The following is a 17,556-nucleotide window of genomic DNA, read 5'->3' on the forward strand; positions in this document are numbered from 1 at the left end:
ACAAATTATACATAATAATAATAAAAAAGCAAGGTTAAATGCCGTAATTAAAAGCAAGCATCCTTTCTATTAATTAAACAATAAATCTTACCTTCCATCGTCGTTTAACTACAAATGTTCTTAGTTTCTTAACCTGGACTTGTCCTGAACCTTTTCCCATCTCTGGTAGCTGGTATTAACGCGGTATATCATGTTAACAATCATCGTTGCATGCAATTAGCAAATAGACCCAACAAGGTCTATATCATAATACGATTACAGGCATACCTTCAGCCAAGCATGATCTAACGCTTCATTAACAGTTGCTCTTTGCCTAGAAACACAATTTATTGATTATTTAATAAATATGCTATTAATGGACACACCAGGGTAAAGTAAATTTTGCTCAATATATTTAATCCATCAGGCCATAATCATACTTTGGATCTCTTCTTAGCAAACTCGAAATAAAACTTTTAGCCTCCGCAGAAATATCATCAAAGATGTCATCATCAAAATCCCAATTACAGGCCGTAACGTTTGATAATGTGTCATGATCGTTGTCACCCATAAATGGCGAAAGACCACTTAACCTAATACAAAGCACCGGTAATAACTTAGAATAAGAATAGTTTCTAAAATAGTTCTATCGAAAAGTACTTACAACACATATGTTATGACACCAATACTCCTATATTGAAGAAAGAAAATATATTATTATTGTTAAATTGGATGTTAAAATAGTATCAAATATTGCTAGAGTATTCTAGGTTGTGGCAATTTTAAAATAACACATACCACATATCTGTTGCTGGTGAAATTTTTTCATAACTGACAACTTCGGGAGCTTAAATATAGCATTAAAAATAGCTCTTTTATTGATATTTAGTGTACTAAGAGTTACATGATTTTCTACCTAGTATGAAAATTAATTTACGATAGTTAAAACATAAATTAGCTCACTTACCAACAAATTCAGGTGTTCCAAAGAGTACTTTCAATGAATCTTGTGCCTGGAACTTGCGTGCCATTCCAAAATCAATCAACTTAATATCATCATAGTCTTTCTCAAAAAGCATTAAATTTTCCGGCTGAATAAGAGTTTAGGAATTAGAATTTAGGTCTAATATGCATATGAAACGGAATACAATACAAATTTCTACATCAATTAAATAAGGACATAGACAAGCTACTTTACCTTCAGATCTAAATGCAGAATGTTACTATCATGCATAAATTTCAATCCTTGTAAAACTTGCTGCATATAGTATATAACCTCTACTTCTAACAATGTTTCCCTTTTAATTAATCGGTCTAAAAGCTCTCCACCACGAAGAACTTCCATAATCATCACTACGTATTCATCCGTTTGATATGCGTCATGTAAAAATACTAGTTTGGGATGATGTAGCTGATTCATAATATCAATTTCTTGTAAAACTGTGGTCCTATCGCTAACTTTCGTTTTTATCATTTTAGCGGCATATTCTACCCCAGTGCTCTTCTCCGTACATGCTCTGACAATACCAAATTTACCTCTAATAATGCCAAATTAAATTACTCATTAATTACAATTTACAAAGATCTAACCGTATTCTTCAATTTAGGTTTACATCACTATGCTTCAAATATACCTTCCCAATTCATCTTTCATGACGTAGTATTTCTCTGGATCATCATTTTTCACAAAGACTTGAGTCCAGTCGCGTAATATATTAGCCATCTTATTATGTTGTGGCTTCCATTCTGTAAATCGGCTATAATCCAAAACATCTTCACCAGCTTCTTCCTCTTCTTCTTCATTGCCAAATTCTTCTTCACCTGATGATAAGAGGAAATGAATCATTTGAGTATGAAAGAAGTTCTTTATATAATAAATTTGACAACACTTACAGTTAACGATTAACTTTGCAGCACAAGAAATTTCGCCATGGGAAGAAATTACGACGCATCTGTAAGTCGCAGAATCATCGCTAACACAGTCAGCAATTACAAGGCTGCATTTGTTATTATCCTCAAAAATGTATTGGTATTTATTTTCATCTTCGATCGGTTGACCATCTTTTAGCCACATTACTTCATAGTCTTGATCAGAAGTCTGTATCCAACAATCAAATCTAGCTGCACTTCCTTCATAAACATCGGAGTCAAGAGGTTTACTCTTAAATGATGGCGCTTGAGCTAAGTTTAATTTCAAACGTAAATCAGAATTAGAGATTCAACAAGCGAAATAGATATAGTGTATGATATAATTGATTGTTTAGAAATTATTGATTACTAACCATCTACTTTATCTTGCTGAGTTTTAGGCTCGGGGTCTGTTTCTTTTATAGGACTCACTATAAGATCTGAGCTACCACCAAATCCATGATGAAATCGAATGACAGCAATGATACTATTGATAGCTTTCTGTATAATGAATAGGTCATTAATAATACATACCGTATTAGAGATAAGTATGATCACTATCAAATGCCTAATACTATAAGAATTTACCTTCCATCTTCGTCTAATCAAAAATCGCTTCAATCTTGAAGTTTTAATTTTCTTTTCAATTTTTTTCTTTATTTTTGCAATTCACAATTAAATAATGTATAGGAATATTATGTTAGTTTCATATTTATCAACTTACAAAAAATCATAGTATTACTAGTTTGTGTAAATGAATCATGAAAAATTACCTTTAACCAACTATGATTTAATGCTTGCTCGATAGTAAAGCGTGATCTGTTGATAAAATTAAATTGATGACTTATTTTAATTTCACTATCATTTTAATTCTATCAGTAATAGTATCTAATATAATTACTTTGGATCTTTCTGAATTAATCCTTCCATAAAATTTTTGGAATTTTCCGATAATTCGTCAAAAATTTCATCATCAAAATCCCATTCTGCATTTGTAACATTTTGTAGTGTTTCGCCATCATTTTCTCCCATAAAAGGCGACAATCCACTTAGTCTGTTAGAAAATTTGATAGAGAACAATCGAAGTAAACTAAATTACTTTTTCGCACTACAATTTGTTGGTGAGCTAAGCAATAGTTAATTACTTGTATAAGCTATTTAAAATCATAGAATATTCATTTCTTAGACTTACAAAATGTAGGTTATTACTCCAACACTCCTACAGAGAGAAAGAATTTTTAGTTATATCTTTTCTCGTAAATTACTGAATGCAAATATTTTTAAACAGTAGCAATAGTAAGCGATGTAAAATAATACTGTCGATGTTTTATGACTAACTTAATTATTTCATTGGGTATCACTTACCACATATCTGCGCTAAACGAAATCGGTTCAAAATTGATAACTTCCGGTGCTATAGTATATATATAATGAAATAAATATATTCAAGGAATACATTTGTATTACTGTAGTTGTTCATAGTATTACGTAATTTCGTAAAATTCTTTAATATATATCGTTTTTACCAACAAACTCTGGAGTACCACAAATGACTTTTATCTTATCTTTTGGATTGTATTTATGAGCAAGGCCAAAATCGATCAATTTAATATCCATGGAATCGTTACTTAAGCATAGGATGTTTTCAGGCTAACATAAAAACAATCTATATTATTTACTTTTATGATATAAATGTTCTGAAAGCTATAATAAAACAAAGGATAGAATACATGTGATTATAAAAACATATTAACCTTCAGGTCAAGATGGATGATATTATTTTGGTGCATATGTTGAACACCTTCTAATACTTGAGTTATATATTCGGCAGCTTCTTTTTCTGATAAGTACTCTTTTTCTACAATTCTATCAAATAGTTCTCCACCAGAAATGCTACAAAGTTATAAAAGGAGCCTCATTAATAAATAATACTAACGCCATGTATAGCTATGATTTATTTCCTTCGAACAAGTAGCGTATACTAGTATCTACTGTATTTACTAACAATTCAAGGACCATCACGTAATCAGTAGGTGTTTGATACACGGCATAAAGGCGGACTAATCTATCATGATCAAGACAGTTCATGACGTCGATCTCTCGATGGATATCTTCCTCTTTAGAATTTTTTAAATCAATATGTTTCGCAGCAAAGATATTTCCGGATTCATCCGCACAGCGGTATACTACACCAAAGCGTCCCCTGCAAAAGCATCATTATTAAACTTCACTATTACATATTTATATTGTATAGGTAGCCATAATCCGTAAAAGTTCTAAGTTTGATATTTAGTATAAGATATGCTGGCTCCTACACTAGTTCAGCAAGCACAAGAATAACAGTGCATGTAGCTTATTTATTATTATCATCATACTTTCCAAGTTCCTCCAATAACGTATAGTCGTCCTTGAGGTTTCCCTTTATTAATTCAGTTTTCCTAGGTTTTTTGGGAGGGCCTAGAATATCATGTCGTATTCGCGTAGAGCAATAAATCAGTTTCTTTTGTTTAAAGGTATATACGGTCCGCTAGAACGGTAGCATAAATAATAAACTACGACAAAATATGTTTAACTTTCGGTATTGTACTAAGTAAGTAATGCAGATTGAACGATCGTAGACCATATATTAAATTACAATAAATATGTATTAGAATTGTTACAGACGTTTGACTTTGTTATCCATGGTTTTTTGAGTTGTACTTTCTGTAAAAAAAGTTATCATAATTCTTAGTTTTAATAGATAATTATGCAATTGTAACAGTCACATGCTTGAATTTTATTTACAATGATGTTTTCCATATTTAATTTAGACCAATAAATGACGAAAATTGATCTATCCAGTAAATTTAGCAATAAATACCTTTAGCTTCGTTGTTAAGAATAGGAGCTAAGTGGTTTTGTGGAACAAATCCTGCTGAACCGGTTGATTTAGCTTTCACAAGCCAAGAATTTTCTGTCTTTTCCAAAACTTTAACAAGTTCGCCTTCCGATAAAGTCAGAGGATTGTCCTTGGATCCAGCGAATGATAATATAACTCTGTATAAGTTCTCACTATCATCTTGATTATTTTGCTTCTGAGTCGTGGCTGAAAGAGAGTATTATAAATATTTACATTATAACTATTATAGTAAATAGCTATATTTTAAATAATTTAATCACAGTAGGACAATAGGAATCAATTTAATTACACATATGATACCTTCTGCTTCAATAACGATAATGCACTCTTCGCTTGGCTCACTTGAGCCGACTTTACTGTATGCCTTTACTCGGAATTTATATACCATATCACATTCTAGCCTATTGACTACATAAGAACATTCCATCAATTCCCTGTCCACGGTCGACCATGAACTATCACCGACTTTCATGCTTTCAACAATGTATTTAGTTTCTTGATGACTATCGCTTTCCGATTGTTCCCAGGATAGTAGAATAGAATCAGTGGTTAATTTAGCTGATCGTAGATCAACTGGTCGACTTGGTGGTGCTGTAATAATATTTAAAAATTTACAAGTTATATTTTATCATGCCTTTAGTGCATTACTATTAATATAGAAAATTACCTTGATTACTTAATTCTTCTGCTGCTTCTATTTAATTATAAATAAAAAAATTACATCAAAAAATCGTAGTATTACTTTCCTTTAGTCATACATCATTGAGCACAATAAATTGTATTTATCATGCCATGTAGTGCATTACTATTAATATAGAAAATTACCTTGATTACTTAATTCTTCTGCTGGTTCTGTTTAATTATAAGTAAAATTTACATCAAAAAATTGTAATGTCATTTTCCTTTAGTCATACATCGTTGAGCACAGTAACATAGAAAATGTGGGTATACTTCGAATACGATTAAGTAAGAAAATCGTGCTAATTACCTTTAACATCTAATCTAGCTGAAGTTGTTACCGTTTTATCTTTTGTAATGATTGCACATTTGTAGATTCCATTGCTTTTAGAAGAACAATTTTTTATTACTAATTCACAGCAAGATGCATCATCATCATCAAACGCATATTCGTATTCCGGACTGTTTTCGAGATATTCGTCGTTTTTATACCATTGTACATCAAAATCAAGATCGGTTGACTCTACACTGACTGTAAGGCGGGCTGAATCACCATAATTCACGGAAATATCGGAAAGAGGCTTCAAGAACTTAACTTCTATTATTTCCTTTTTTGCTAAGATTTAAAATTCAGCGCGCGTTATAAATACTTTGCTTAACACGAAAACTTACGATAAATTTAAACAGTATAATACTTCTACTAGTTGTAAATATCTTGCCAGGTACCCTGGCAGTAGTGTTATGCTATTTTTACCTGCAACGAATAAACTAGCTCCACAGGACTGGGTTCCAGCTGTGTTTGTAGCAGAAACTGTATAGGTACCAGAATCGCCATTCTGACAGTTTTTAATTATCAACATATGTACTGGCCCATTACTAGATGTATTACCGTTGGAAATTTCCAAGTCGTCTTTATACCACTTGATACTTGGTTGAGGTTGACCGGTTACTTCACAACGGAAAGTAGCATCCCCTCCTTCTTCTACTTCTAACCCAGAAATAGACTGACTAAATTTAGGCGGAGTTGTGACTGGTTTTTGAGTATCATCATCACCTACGCATGTTAATCAATCAATGCAATTCCTAAGTTTCGATCTCATAATGCAACAATAATAAGGAAGAATGCTTATGTTGTAAAAGTTAACTTAGGATACAAATGTCACTTTCCTATAATTAAAATAGAACTAATTTCTGGGAATAGAAGTGATACCTTCAACAGTTATAGTAACTGAGAAATCTTTTTCACCAGCTTCATTTGAAGCGACAATAGTGTAACGACCAGAATCGGAACTTTTACTGTGGTTAATAGTTAAAGTAGATTGACCAGCCTCAAATGTAACATGGACAGAGGCATTAGGTTCGATAACAGTGTTGTCCTTTAGCCACTCAACAGTAGGATCTGGAGAAGCAGATATTTTAATCTTCAGTTCTATAGGCTCACCGGCCTTTACTTTCGTATTTTTTGGTTTACGGAGGAAGAAAGGGGCCTTAGCTTTGGGAGTAAATTTGCTTGCAGTCGTTGAGACCGTCGACTTTTTTATGGAACTCATCTGACATAGAAACGGATAAAATGAGATAAATCGTAAAGATTTAGGTAATTAAGTGCAGAACACAATTTTTTAAGACTAATATGTAAAAAGCTACTGCGTAGCATTTTACATTATACAATACATATTTTAAGTAATTTTAAAGTATAAAGGTTTTGTAGAACATTTCTGTATCTTGGTCATACTATACAGTACTATGTAAGGAATGCATAATAGATAAACTGAACAATGATATAACAGATTGATATTTATCTTCTATCTTCCGGATATATGACATTTTCTTAAAATGGTTTGTGATGTCAAAACATAGCCTACGTTGATTCAAATTGTTTGTGACGCTTGATATAATGTCAGTACAGTATAACCGAATTAGTTACATCATATGATTTTAATACCAAGACAGAGATCATTTATTTTCAATATTATGTTATCTATTAGTGTATACTTCATCAAGTTAGTGAAGTAAATTAAAAGCGATACTACAGTATCATACGAGTATATTTATTTAATTACAGATACAAGCTTGGGCTACACTATTCAAAATTTTCAATAAATTGAAGCTCCAGTCTGCTACAAGTATTTTACATTGTTATACTATCTGTAATCAATACAAATACATTGGTCAAAAAGGTTGTTATTTTAAGGGTTAATTTGATTTAGCTATCGTAGTACGATACAGTACTGTATATTAACATGAGCGGTAATCTATCTGTATTATTGAGTTAAACGTAAATAGATTTTAAGTTGTAGAGTACAGTGCATTCGAAAAATTGAATAACTTATTATAATTAAAAAGAGGCCCTAAAATCAGTATCTTGAACATCATGATATTTTACAGTCTAAATATCTACTTTTGACACTAGTAGTGCGCTACTGGTAGGTCGTGTACGGACGATATTCAAGGCTACGAGCACGATCTTGATACGTGTTTCAGAATTTTTATTTGGAATACGATATAATCAGCCTATACTCACCATTACCTATTCATGAAATGAAAACTACTAAGCTTACCATTTACAGTATTATTTAAAAATTTTTTTGTAGCTTAATACTTGTTCGACGTGAGTCGAATCAATGTTTAAAACATTGATTAGAGATGAACCTTCCTGAATGTTTATATAGAGGTCTCTCTCTCTCTCTATTGTGTGTCATATTGTCTTATTGATTATTGTACAGTATTGTATAATCTTAGGTTCAAGTTGCCTGATAGTATTTGGGCAATACGCTTTTGTAGAATATTAAAAGAAGGAGATCATACTTCTATAATCTAGAAAGAGTTCGTTGTCTACTAAACTTGAGCTTTCAGAACAAACGCATGACTAAGCATAAAAGATAGGACGCTGACTACAAACTACACAACAACGGTATCTCAGTCTGCTACATCATCAATGTACACTAGTACAGTACGATTTATAACGTGCTGTTACTACTGTACTGTAGTACGAAGACAGTCTAGCTACGAATAATACATATACAATAAAGAAAAGCAGCATGCAAACTGTTTTTATTTCATTCTTATAGGAAGATACGTGGCCAGTCTATCAAAGGCAATTATTATTATAAGAAATACAATATAAAGCCAAAGGCAAAAAAATACATTTCAACAAGGCTAGCAACGTCATCAAAAGTATAATATTAGTGTGTAAAAGAGGAAAAAAAGTACACTAAAGTGTCTTTCACATCAAATCACTAAAAGGTTCCCTATCAGTGTTCTTCAGTAATAGAGCACTCGGCGCCGTTAACGCAAAACGTGTTATAAGCTAACCGGTGTCGTTTTAAAGCTGGACGTTTTTGACATATTGATTGTACTGTACTGTACACTGTACACTGAGTGTACAGTAGTGTAACCATGGTCGAATACGACCATTGTAGTGGTTTCTGATTACAGTGCAGACGTAGTGTTACGTCAACACTAAGTAGACGTACAGTACTAGACCTCATGCCGAATCTTTTACCTCTCTCCCCTTTCCCCCTCCCCCCCCCCCCCTCCGATTAGGGAGGGAATGGACCGGACCTTAGCCACAGCGAACAGCCGGCCAGTTTTGACGGGTTAACTGGATGAGTTTACACTACGCTGTACAGTACATTGTACAGAAAAAAAATCGTTTTGCAGTACTGTACTGTAGCTAAAAAAGGTGTGTCCACAATGATCTCGGTGGTCTTCCGTGCAAGAGACTTCTTAAGGGAAAACCCTGACTGTGTAGAAGCTTTTTTAACAAAACACAAATTGTATACAGTACTACAGACGGTGAACATCGCAAATTGTGCTAAACTGTAAACGTAAATCCAGGAACTATAGCACTAAAATAATATATTACTTAACCCTGGTGAGCCAATAGTGGAATAATGAAGGAGTAACTGTATCATAGCTTATGACATATTTGCATACTGTAGGACAGTACATACGCGGAGTCACGCCTCAAATCCGATAAGCGGAAGTACAGTACATACAGGAAAGTAAAACGCTTTTCGTCAATCATGACTACAGTACTGTACGTATTGCTGTCTATACTGCATAGTATGCTGTATATTATACATATTGTACAGTACTGTACGGCCAGTACAGTAAACTATGATTAGAATTTCTAATCATCGGAAAGTTCAAGAGTTTAGTTTCATGAAGGCATTCTGCTCTTTCATATAGTACAGTAGCTAGCGCTACTAGGGATAAAGGCTAATTCTGTTGGTTAGTATCCGTTTTCAGGTACAAATAATTCCTCAGGCAACTAGGGTCTGTAAAAAGTGCATAGTTGTACACCTCGGCAAAGTACAAAAACATGAGAGCTGCAAGCGTCGCTAATGAGTAATTACTATTTGGAAAAGGAGTTTGAGTTACTAATGCTGTTACCGTAATACGCTACTTATATGATCTTCCCAAATGTCTACACCTCAGCTCTACTGTAACAGCAACAGTTAAAAAGGCAATGCATTCGTCACGTAATACTGCAGTGGCTAATCAATCTAAGGATTAAATCATCTTAGCGAACGTTTATCATTGGCATAAGCTGAATTCATTGCCTTCATCATTTTTAGAAATTGATGATGCATATCTGGTAGCTATTACCGAGTATCGAATCGTAACGTCTCCGTAATACAGATTCACGATCCACAATCACTAGACAAAGGCACGCACTACATTAGCTGAGGTTCAAGATAGAATAGTAATTTATCAAGGATAAATGTTTGCTCATTGCGTAGGTTTACATAGCACGAGGTGTTGTACGTTATGATTTTAGGATAGAAGTGATCCTACATTTCAGTTTTATCGAAAAACGCCAAAAAATGGAAAGTACTCTTTCCTATAAACCTACTCAACATTGGCAAAATCATTGACATTGCAGTAGAGTCACCAATGCTGTCGATGTTATACAATACATTCATCCAACTGTAAGCATTCAACAATAATCCATAGTACGGACACAATCAGTAATACAGTAGAATGGAACACAATACAATGTAACAAATCATTTGTTTTTTAGCAATCTGTTCGCTCAAGTGTAACGGCGAACAGCATCAATATTGTGTATTAAGTTTAAAAAAAAGGATATCCAAAATGACATAGTGTGTGATTTTACTGTAGAACTGCACGTTATGTTGTCTGTCAAAGCATCGCTAAAAACCGCACAGTGAAATGTGTAAATACAATTAACTTAATTAGGCAAACTATTATTACTGTACTGTCAATATCAAGGCGGAGTAGTAATTAGAAGGTCATCTAATTACGCTTGTGTTCGGAAATGGTCGCATCATACTGTACTGATGGATGCATGATCAATGAATAGATGACAGATACAAGTCAAAGCTACATCGGAAGCAACAACAACAATACAATGCTACTAGTATATTTCATGCACTACAGTTTATGAAAGTAAGGTTTATTAATTAAATTAAATGAAATTTAATTTATATATGCAAACATACAGAACGCTGTACATATGCAGTACTGTTTTAATAGTATACGCACACATTTAATACATACGCTATTATCTCAAGTCATATTACTGCTATTCTATACACTGTAGCATAAAATATTTTGTAGATGGATAGTTTTAAGTCCAAAGTCAGCCACATGTCGAAGAGTGTACCTTATCAAAACTCGAATCAAACGTGCTTGCACTCTTCACTCCATTTATAATTCATATTCTCTCAAGCACAGTTATCACGATCAGTTCATAAACTTCGTCATTATGATGAGCAGAGAATCGGGATACAAATTAATTATGTGATACTGTACAGACGACGGAGTGTGTGTACAGTACTATATTACTTGGACATTCAGATATGAGCAAGAAGTACTAAATAAGGCGCTTTAAAAGGATACATAATCATCTGTATAATCAAGTAACTGCAATATATTTACACTTTACACCAAGCAAAAGGATAAATTTTAGCTGTAAGCCAGAATCAGTTCTTAAGCAGGCTAAGCAAGCTTAATTTTGTTGAGACTTACCTTCACGCTGATGACTTCACCCGACACGAAAATAGCGCTGCAGCAAGTACCGCTGTATTATTTCTTCTCCTAGGGTTGATTACAGTACTGTACTGTACAATATTTGCAGTTCAGTAGTCAAAGTTTTGCATCGGCACCGTTTATTGGTGTTTGCCTGCGTGCTTGCGTAGTTGCGTGGTCGCAACGAGGCTTCGAGTTTACGTAATTACGATGTTTTAGGGTCTCTAGAGTACAGTATCTGCAGTATGGCATGTTATATGCACGTATTAACGTATAAGCCACACCCACTATTTATTTCGGATGTGCACTACAGTGTACAGTGTACAGTATAACACATACAGTACAGTGTACAGTACATGATGTTCTTTCAGAGAAAAACGCATTTTGAATCAATAGAAAGCGCCGCTTTCTCTTGATTAACGAAGAAAAGAAAAGAAAAATAAGTGATTCGGTAAAGGACTACAGACTGTGGTCTACAGTACAGTACAGTACAGTGATGCTGTAGTAATGTACTGTACGTACAGTACATTCCGTTTTCACAAAAATCCTAGGTATTAAGCCGTCTAGTCTGTACTGTTCGGTGTACAGTACAGTGCTGTATCGATTAGTGAATCACTCCTCCCAAAAGTAACAGTACACTGTACTGTACAGTTCTGTACTGTTTTCATGTTTTCACTGTACTGTACAGTACAGTACGTATGAAACAAATCTTTGTCCAAACTACTGTTCTAAATTATGGTACAAATTATAAGATAATATTTGAATTAATTTAAATAACGCTATAACACTCGATCCCTTGATTCTCATCAACTCATGCTATTGATTACGACTACCAGTTGAGATTTGAAGACTCAGGACAATATTAACATAGTAAATTAATTAATTATAGCTGGAATTTAATGGACAGTGACGGATAAATGACTGGATAGCAATCCAGTGGGATTACTACCGTATAGTATAGTACAGTGTGGCAGCACAGTGTTTACAGTCCAGTAAACAGTGTCTACTATAATATACTGTACTGTATATATACAGTATAGTACAGCACACTGGATCAGGTTCCGGTAAATTCTGCAACTAATGTTAAACTGTATGAGTTAGTATAGAAATAATCAGAAATACTACACTGCTGTCTAGTAAAAAAGCCAATTTTTTAACTTTTTCCTGGAAGAATTATACTGCAAATAATTAATACTTTACAATGTACATTAGCACCAAATTTTTTAATTTTTAGCTAAAATTTTAAATTCTGGAATTGGAAAGTGCCAAGGACTATTCTATTAGCCTAAAAGTCGCCGTTGTGCATGAGTACAGTATCGTGTTATCTGTGAATGTAATTACATTAATTGGCTATTATAATGTAATGTAGTTAACAAATTGTAATTTATACTGGGAAGAACAATACTAAATTTAATTTATAGTAGTTGTTACACCAGTAACCTGGTATAATAATAGGGAGAAAAATCTCATTTATCGTATTCCCAGAACATAACTGTAAATAACGCATATGGAACAGTATAAACAATAACACAAAAATAAACTTTGAAATTAACTTTATTGCTATGAGAGATTAAAGCAATTGAATCATAAGAATTTCTTTAAAAACAGCAGAGCTCAGCAGCGAACTCTCGTAACCATGCGTAGATGTGGACGTAGGCATACAACATTACAGTACTGTGACTGTCTCATCCTTGCAGTTTGAAACTTACAATAAAGAGATGTATCTGTATTTACGTGATTGGTATGTGCATTCCAAAGCGAAATTTCATGAAACTTTTTGCTACCATAACGTTGCCACTGATTATCATCACAATCATTTCAAAATATGACATAAGCATCAACTCTAGTATCAGATTTTATAGCGTAATCGTAAAAGTATGCAAATAAATATCCTGTATTGTAATTCGTAAAAATGTAGTTACGAGACTAAAAAGCAATTTTTTACACTGTTCATAAATCTAAACTAAATTCTCATTGTTGAATACCAATTGTAAGGTTAGTCGAGTAATCCTAAATATGACGATTCAATTAACCGAATAAGCTGGCATAAAGCTTCTGAGTTTGAGAATATTAGTCCTGAAAGAAAAATACAGACACAGTTGTTGAGATTAGCCAACAAATTCTATTAATGCATATCTAATAGATTTAGAATAATTCATCCGCAACTTTAAGTACTAGCAACGGTCTATGAAACTGTGATACACTACGTTGTAGTACATTACAGTAGGTGGAACATCGTATGAATAGACTACAATCGCGTCATTTTAATATTCCGAAATTTATCACCCTTACATTCTCATCATAGCGATCATAAATACATACTCTGCTTCGTAAAATAAGATAGCAATAGTGCTACACCCTGTATATACAGTATTATCCGAATCTGCTCGGTCCACTAACAACTATAGCAGGGTTACTAAGAGTCGTTGGTTTGGTAAATTATCACTTGGTTATTAAACACAAAATCAGATCGTTTAGCGGTGATAGCTTAAAGTGGCACGCAAGTGCTAAATAATTAAATACGATTATGGGAAAGACGTTACAGGGTTGTATGTTATATAAATTCTGATGTGTAATATACTATCAAAAGATACTACTGTAGAAAATTTCAATATAGATTCTAAGCTGTTAATCCATTCACTACAACAAGCAACATCTTGCTACGACTTATAAAAATTTACTGTTCTGATAAAGTCATGAAAATTCGTATTGACGTATGTTTCAAATTCTGTTCTTGATTCTGTCTCTATAAAGTTATTACTGCATTGCAAGCAATCACCTATAATTTACCTTTTAACTCATTTATGATCTAAAAATCGAAGCTAATGGTTTAAGAACAATAACTATATACTTAAGACCAATGATAAGGTAACTATATACATTAATGTGTTAATAGTAAGCAAATGTGAGAGCATATTAGTAAGGATAGCGCATTTAAGGTACCGTACGTTGTAGCGCTGAAAACTAGTAACAATTTGTAATGATTTAATAAAAATAGAAGAAATACAATCCCTTATAAAGCCAATACAAACGGGTATCTTTACGTAATTTGTATGGAACTTACATTTTTTCAAGGTAAATTACAAACGACCAGAACTTGTACTACCGGCTCTATAAGCCGCTCTAGAGTTTTCGTACTTCTGCCATATCGAAATTAAGAGTGTAAAGCCATACATACCAGCAGCAATGTAGCAATTTCTGAAAAAGCAAGAAATCTTGATTAGTAAACATAATTAGCTATGGCAACTATAATCTCTTGCTATCGCAATGGTATTTTATGCAACGCATTGATGAACATTTTAGATTTTTAATGGTTATTAAGTGCATAAATAAAAAAATTGGCCAAATCATTCATATGGTCATTACATTACTCGGTCGAACATAATACGAAGTTCGCATACACTTTAATTTGCAAAATATAAGGCATTGATGATACTATAATCTGCAGCTGGTGTGGCATGATGAACAGAGATCCAGCATTCATTGATCATGGTGCTATAATTTACCGCGTAGTATGAATACAAAGTCAACGCATCCGTTGATGTGCGTATTAAATTTAAACTCTACCGTATAGTACTGGTATCAGTCGCATCACATACATACTGCAGTCCAGGCAAATTGTGCAACCATATGTCGCAAATAAATTACCATCTTTCCGATCAGCGATACTACCAGTGCGAGGTATTTGCACTAAACAACTATTTCATAGTACTGATTTACTTATTTTAAATGCAAAGTCTTTCTTTCGACATTAGATTATATAATCTCGTAGTTGTTTCTCGTGATACTGTGTAAAGTACGGTACAATTTGAGTTATTGTACAGTAGTTATCGGAAGTAATATCTCGTAATGCAGCGAATATTATACATGATGCTAAATACTGGTACACCCACACGGAATTATTAGTACGTATAGTACTTTAATATTAGCGGTGAAGTGTGTGCTGCATATTCAATTTTTTAGAATGTCTGCTACATTTTATACAGGCTACTTTCGACTTCTTCGCGCTACGACTATGTAATCATATATAAATATCCGCTAAAATATCATAGATTGGTATGATGTACAGTATACCAAACCTTAAGAAAGACATTTTACTGCGTTATACCCCGTATACAGCCAGGAAGGATTAACTGTACCATATAAAGACAATCAAGTATTCTCTAGAGCATATGCACTGCGAATACAAGCGAAATTCGGGCCAAGCTATAATTATATTGCTGTATACAGATATTATTTTTCCATTTAAAGATGATCAATACCCCTTTACTATAGTTATAGAGATAAAGGCATAACAGAGGACTATTTTACAGCAGATGCTATCGCATGGATAGTCTGGCGTGCTTTAGTTAATAAATGATATCATTTATGGGAGATATTCAGGCCAATTTTAGAATACGTATACGTACTTGTGTTGAGGTGAAGGACGTTCTACGCTATTACAGTCATTTGAACAACTAATTCGACTAATCTTCGGATAACTCTGCGAACTGTTAAGAGATGATTCGACGTGTGGAAGGGTAGTGTTTAGTAACTAATTGAAACGCTTCAATTGATCCGGCGACAGAGTTGGTATCGCCTAAGTGTTCATTTCTTTTAAACTTTTTACTGAATAAATCGTCAACGTGTAGCAGGTATCAGTACTGTATCCCTATCCCATAGGTAATTGTTCGTTATGCTATGATCAAGCATCATGATATAAAAAAAGTAATAATTAGCTAATCGAAAATATTAAGACCGTCAATCGCACCATCATTAACGATCACTTTTAACGTGTTTGTCTCACATTTAGCTTCTTATTCTACTGTAGGATCGATGGTTAAATTTCGATGACAAGAAGTAATCCGTACGGTATTGCATTACAGTTACTCTACTGACATCAATTACGTAGTGACTATCATAAAAGCTATCATAGACCAACATTCTGTTTGGATGCCTTTTATATTGTTTAACTTACGTCGCAGTTTGATCCCATCCATCCTCATCGACATCTTCAGATACAGTGACGGCACGAGTTTGGAAAAAAATACCGAGAATAATCTAATAATGGGATATAAAAATGGTGAGGAAAGCATCTGGAAAAAAAGTTCAACCATGAAATTGGGCTGACATATGATAGGAACATTCAACATGAATATTGTACGCCTGTTGTAGAAATCGTACCAGCATTACAATCCCCCAAATGCTTAGAACAAAGCAGCAGTTGGAGCATTTAGGCCCACAGAATCGATATACCATGATTGGAATATTGTTTTGAAGCAGCGATGGATCGGAAATTCAAGAGTACTAGAATATGTCGTTGATTACGGCGTACTCGATCGTCCAAGCCGTTGAACGTCAACAGCAAGATCAAGATGGAATGAAATGATACTCATCGCCGCGACGATTGAGCATATTTTAGTACAGTATTGGTACGTACATTACGGTCGACAGTCCAGTACTGTACTGTACTGGCCACAGTATGTCACATGCCCAGTGATGTAATACTGCAGTATACTGTACGTTATGTATTGTCCACTGTCAGTACAGTACAGTACAGTATACTGTAGGGGGTACTGTGATTCTTCTTTGACTCTTGTACAGTGTACAGTGTACGCTGTACAGTATACCGTACTGTACTGTACGGTGTGAGCCAGTTCTCTTTAGAGTGCTATTAGGCAAAATAAATTGTAGTAAAGCTGCAAAATTTGCCTAAACTTCTATACCTACAGATAGATGAAGGAACTATTCAGCTTTATATTCGTATAATTCTTATTACATTTTGATTCACACTCGTGATTTTAGGATACCTTAAAGTACTCTGATTCGAACTGGTTCACACTGTACAGTACAGCAACCACTTTTCTTTTCTACCGACTGCAGTATTAGAGACCTTATCGCTACATCATGTGACAGTCACTAGTGCACGTTCGTGCGGTACGTCTTTCTACTGAAGTCATCCGCCATCACGGACGGACGACGATACGGCAACCAAAGCTCTCTGAATAGAGGGGTGTGTAGTGTAACGTGCGCTTGACCCTACTCTGCAACTTCAATTAGTAGAGCAGAAGTTGATGCTAGTGTAGTACTATGACTACTGTAGACTGGCTGGATGC

The 17,556-nt window shown here is 33.9% G+C and overlaps 3 protein-coding genes across 3 annotated transcripts; all 3 read right to left on the reverse strand.

The window, feature by feature from the left end:
* Positions 1–394: 394 nt before the first annotated feature.
* On the reverse strand, positions 395–1,519 carry TRIADDRAFT_22731 (uncharacterized protein; the record flags this gene model as incomplete). The annotated part of the gene is made up of 4 exons (XM_002110906.1): positions 395–595; positions 774–826; positions 947–1,070; positions 1,178–1,519. Coding segments are annotated over 4 exons (720 nt in total), but the record flags the coding sequence as incomplete, so codon positions are not given.
* An 84-nt stretch (positions 1,520–1,603) lies between these two features.
* On the reverse strand, positions 1,604–7,014 carry TRIADDRAFT_22755 (uncharacterized protein; the record flags this gene model as incomplete). The annotated part of the gene is made up of 12 exons (XM_002110907.1): positions 1,604–2,140; positions 2,269–2,541; positions 2,661–2,706; positions 2,789–2,941; positions 3,080–3,106; positions 3,253–3,301; positions 3,414–3,537; positions 3,642–3,780; positions 3,893–4,090; positions 4,263–4,414; positions 5,103–5,377; positions 6,675–7,014. 12 exons carry the CDS (start codon positions 7,012–7,014, stop codon positions 1,604–1,606), a joined length of 2,313 nt encoding a protein of 770 aa, XP_002110943.1.
* A 6,426-nt stretch (positions 7,015–13,440) lies between these two features.
* TRIADDRAFT_63746 (expressed hypothetical protein) lies at positions 13,441–16,831 on the reverse strand. Its single transcript, XM_002110908.1, has 5 exons — positions 16,625–16,831; positions 16,419–16,501; positions 15,871–15,951; positions 14,526–14,659; positions 13,441–13,537 (listed from the first exon to the last, which is right to left on the reverse strand). Exons 1-4 carry the CDS (start codon positions 16,697–16,699, stop codon positions 14,542–14,544), a joined length of 357 nt encoding a protein of 118 aa, XP_002110944.1. The 5' UTR covers positions 16,700–16,831; the 3' UTR covers positions 13,441–13,537; positions 14,526–14,541.
* Positions 16,832–17,556: the final 725 nt, after the last annotated feature.

This window comes from Trichoplax adhaerens, genomic scaffold (assembly GCF_000150275.1).
Source record: "Trichoplax adhaerens TRIADscaffold_3 genomic scaffold, whole genome shotgun sequence".
NCBI classification, from domain to species: domain Eukaryota; kingdom Metazoa; phylum Placozoa; class Uniplacotomia; order Trichoplacea; family Trichoplacidae; genus Trichoplax; species Trichoplax adhaerens.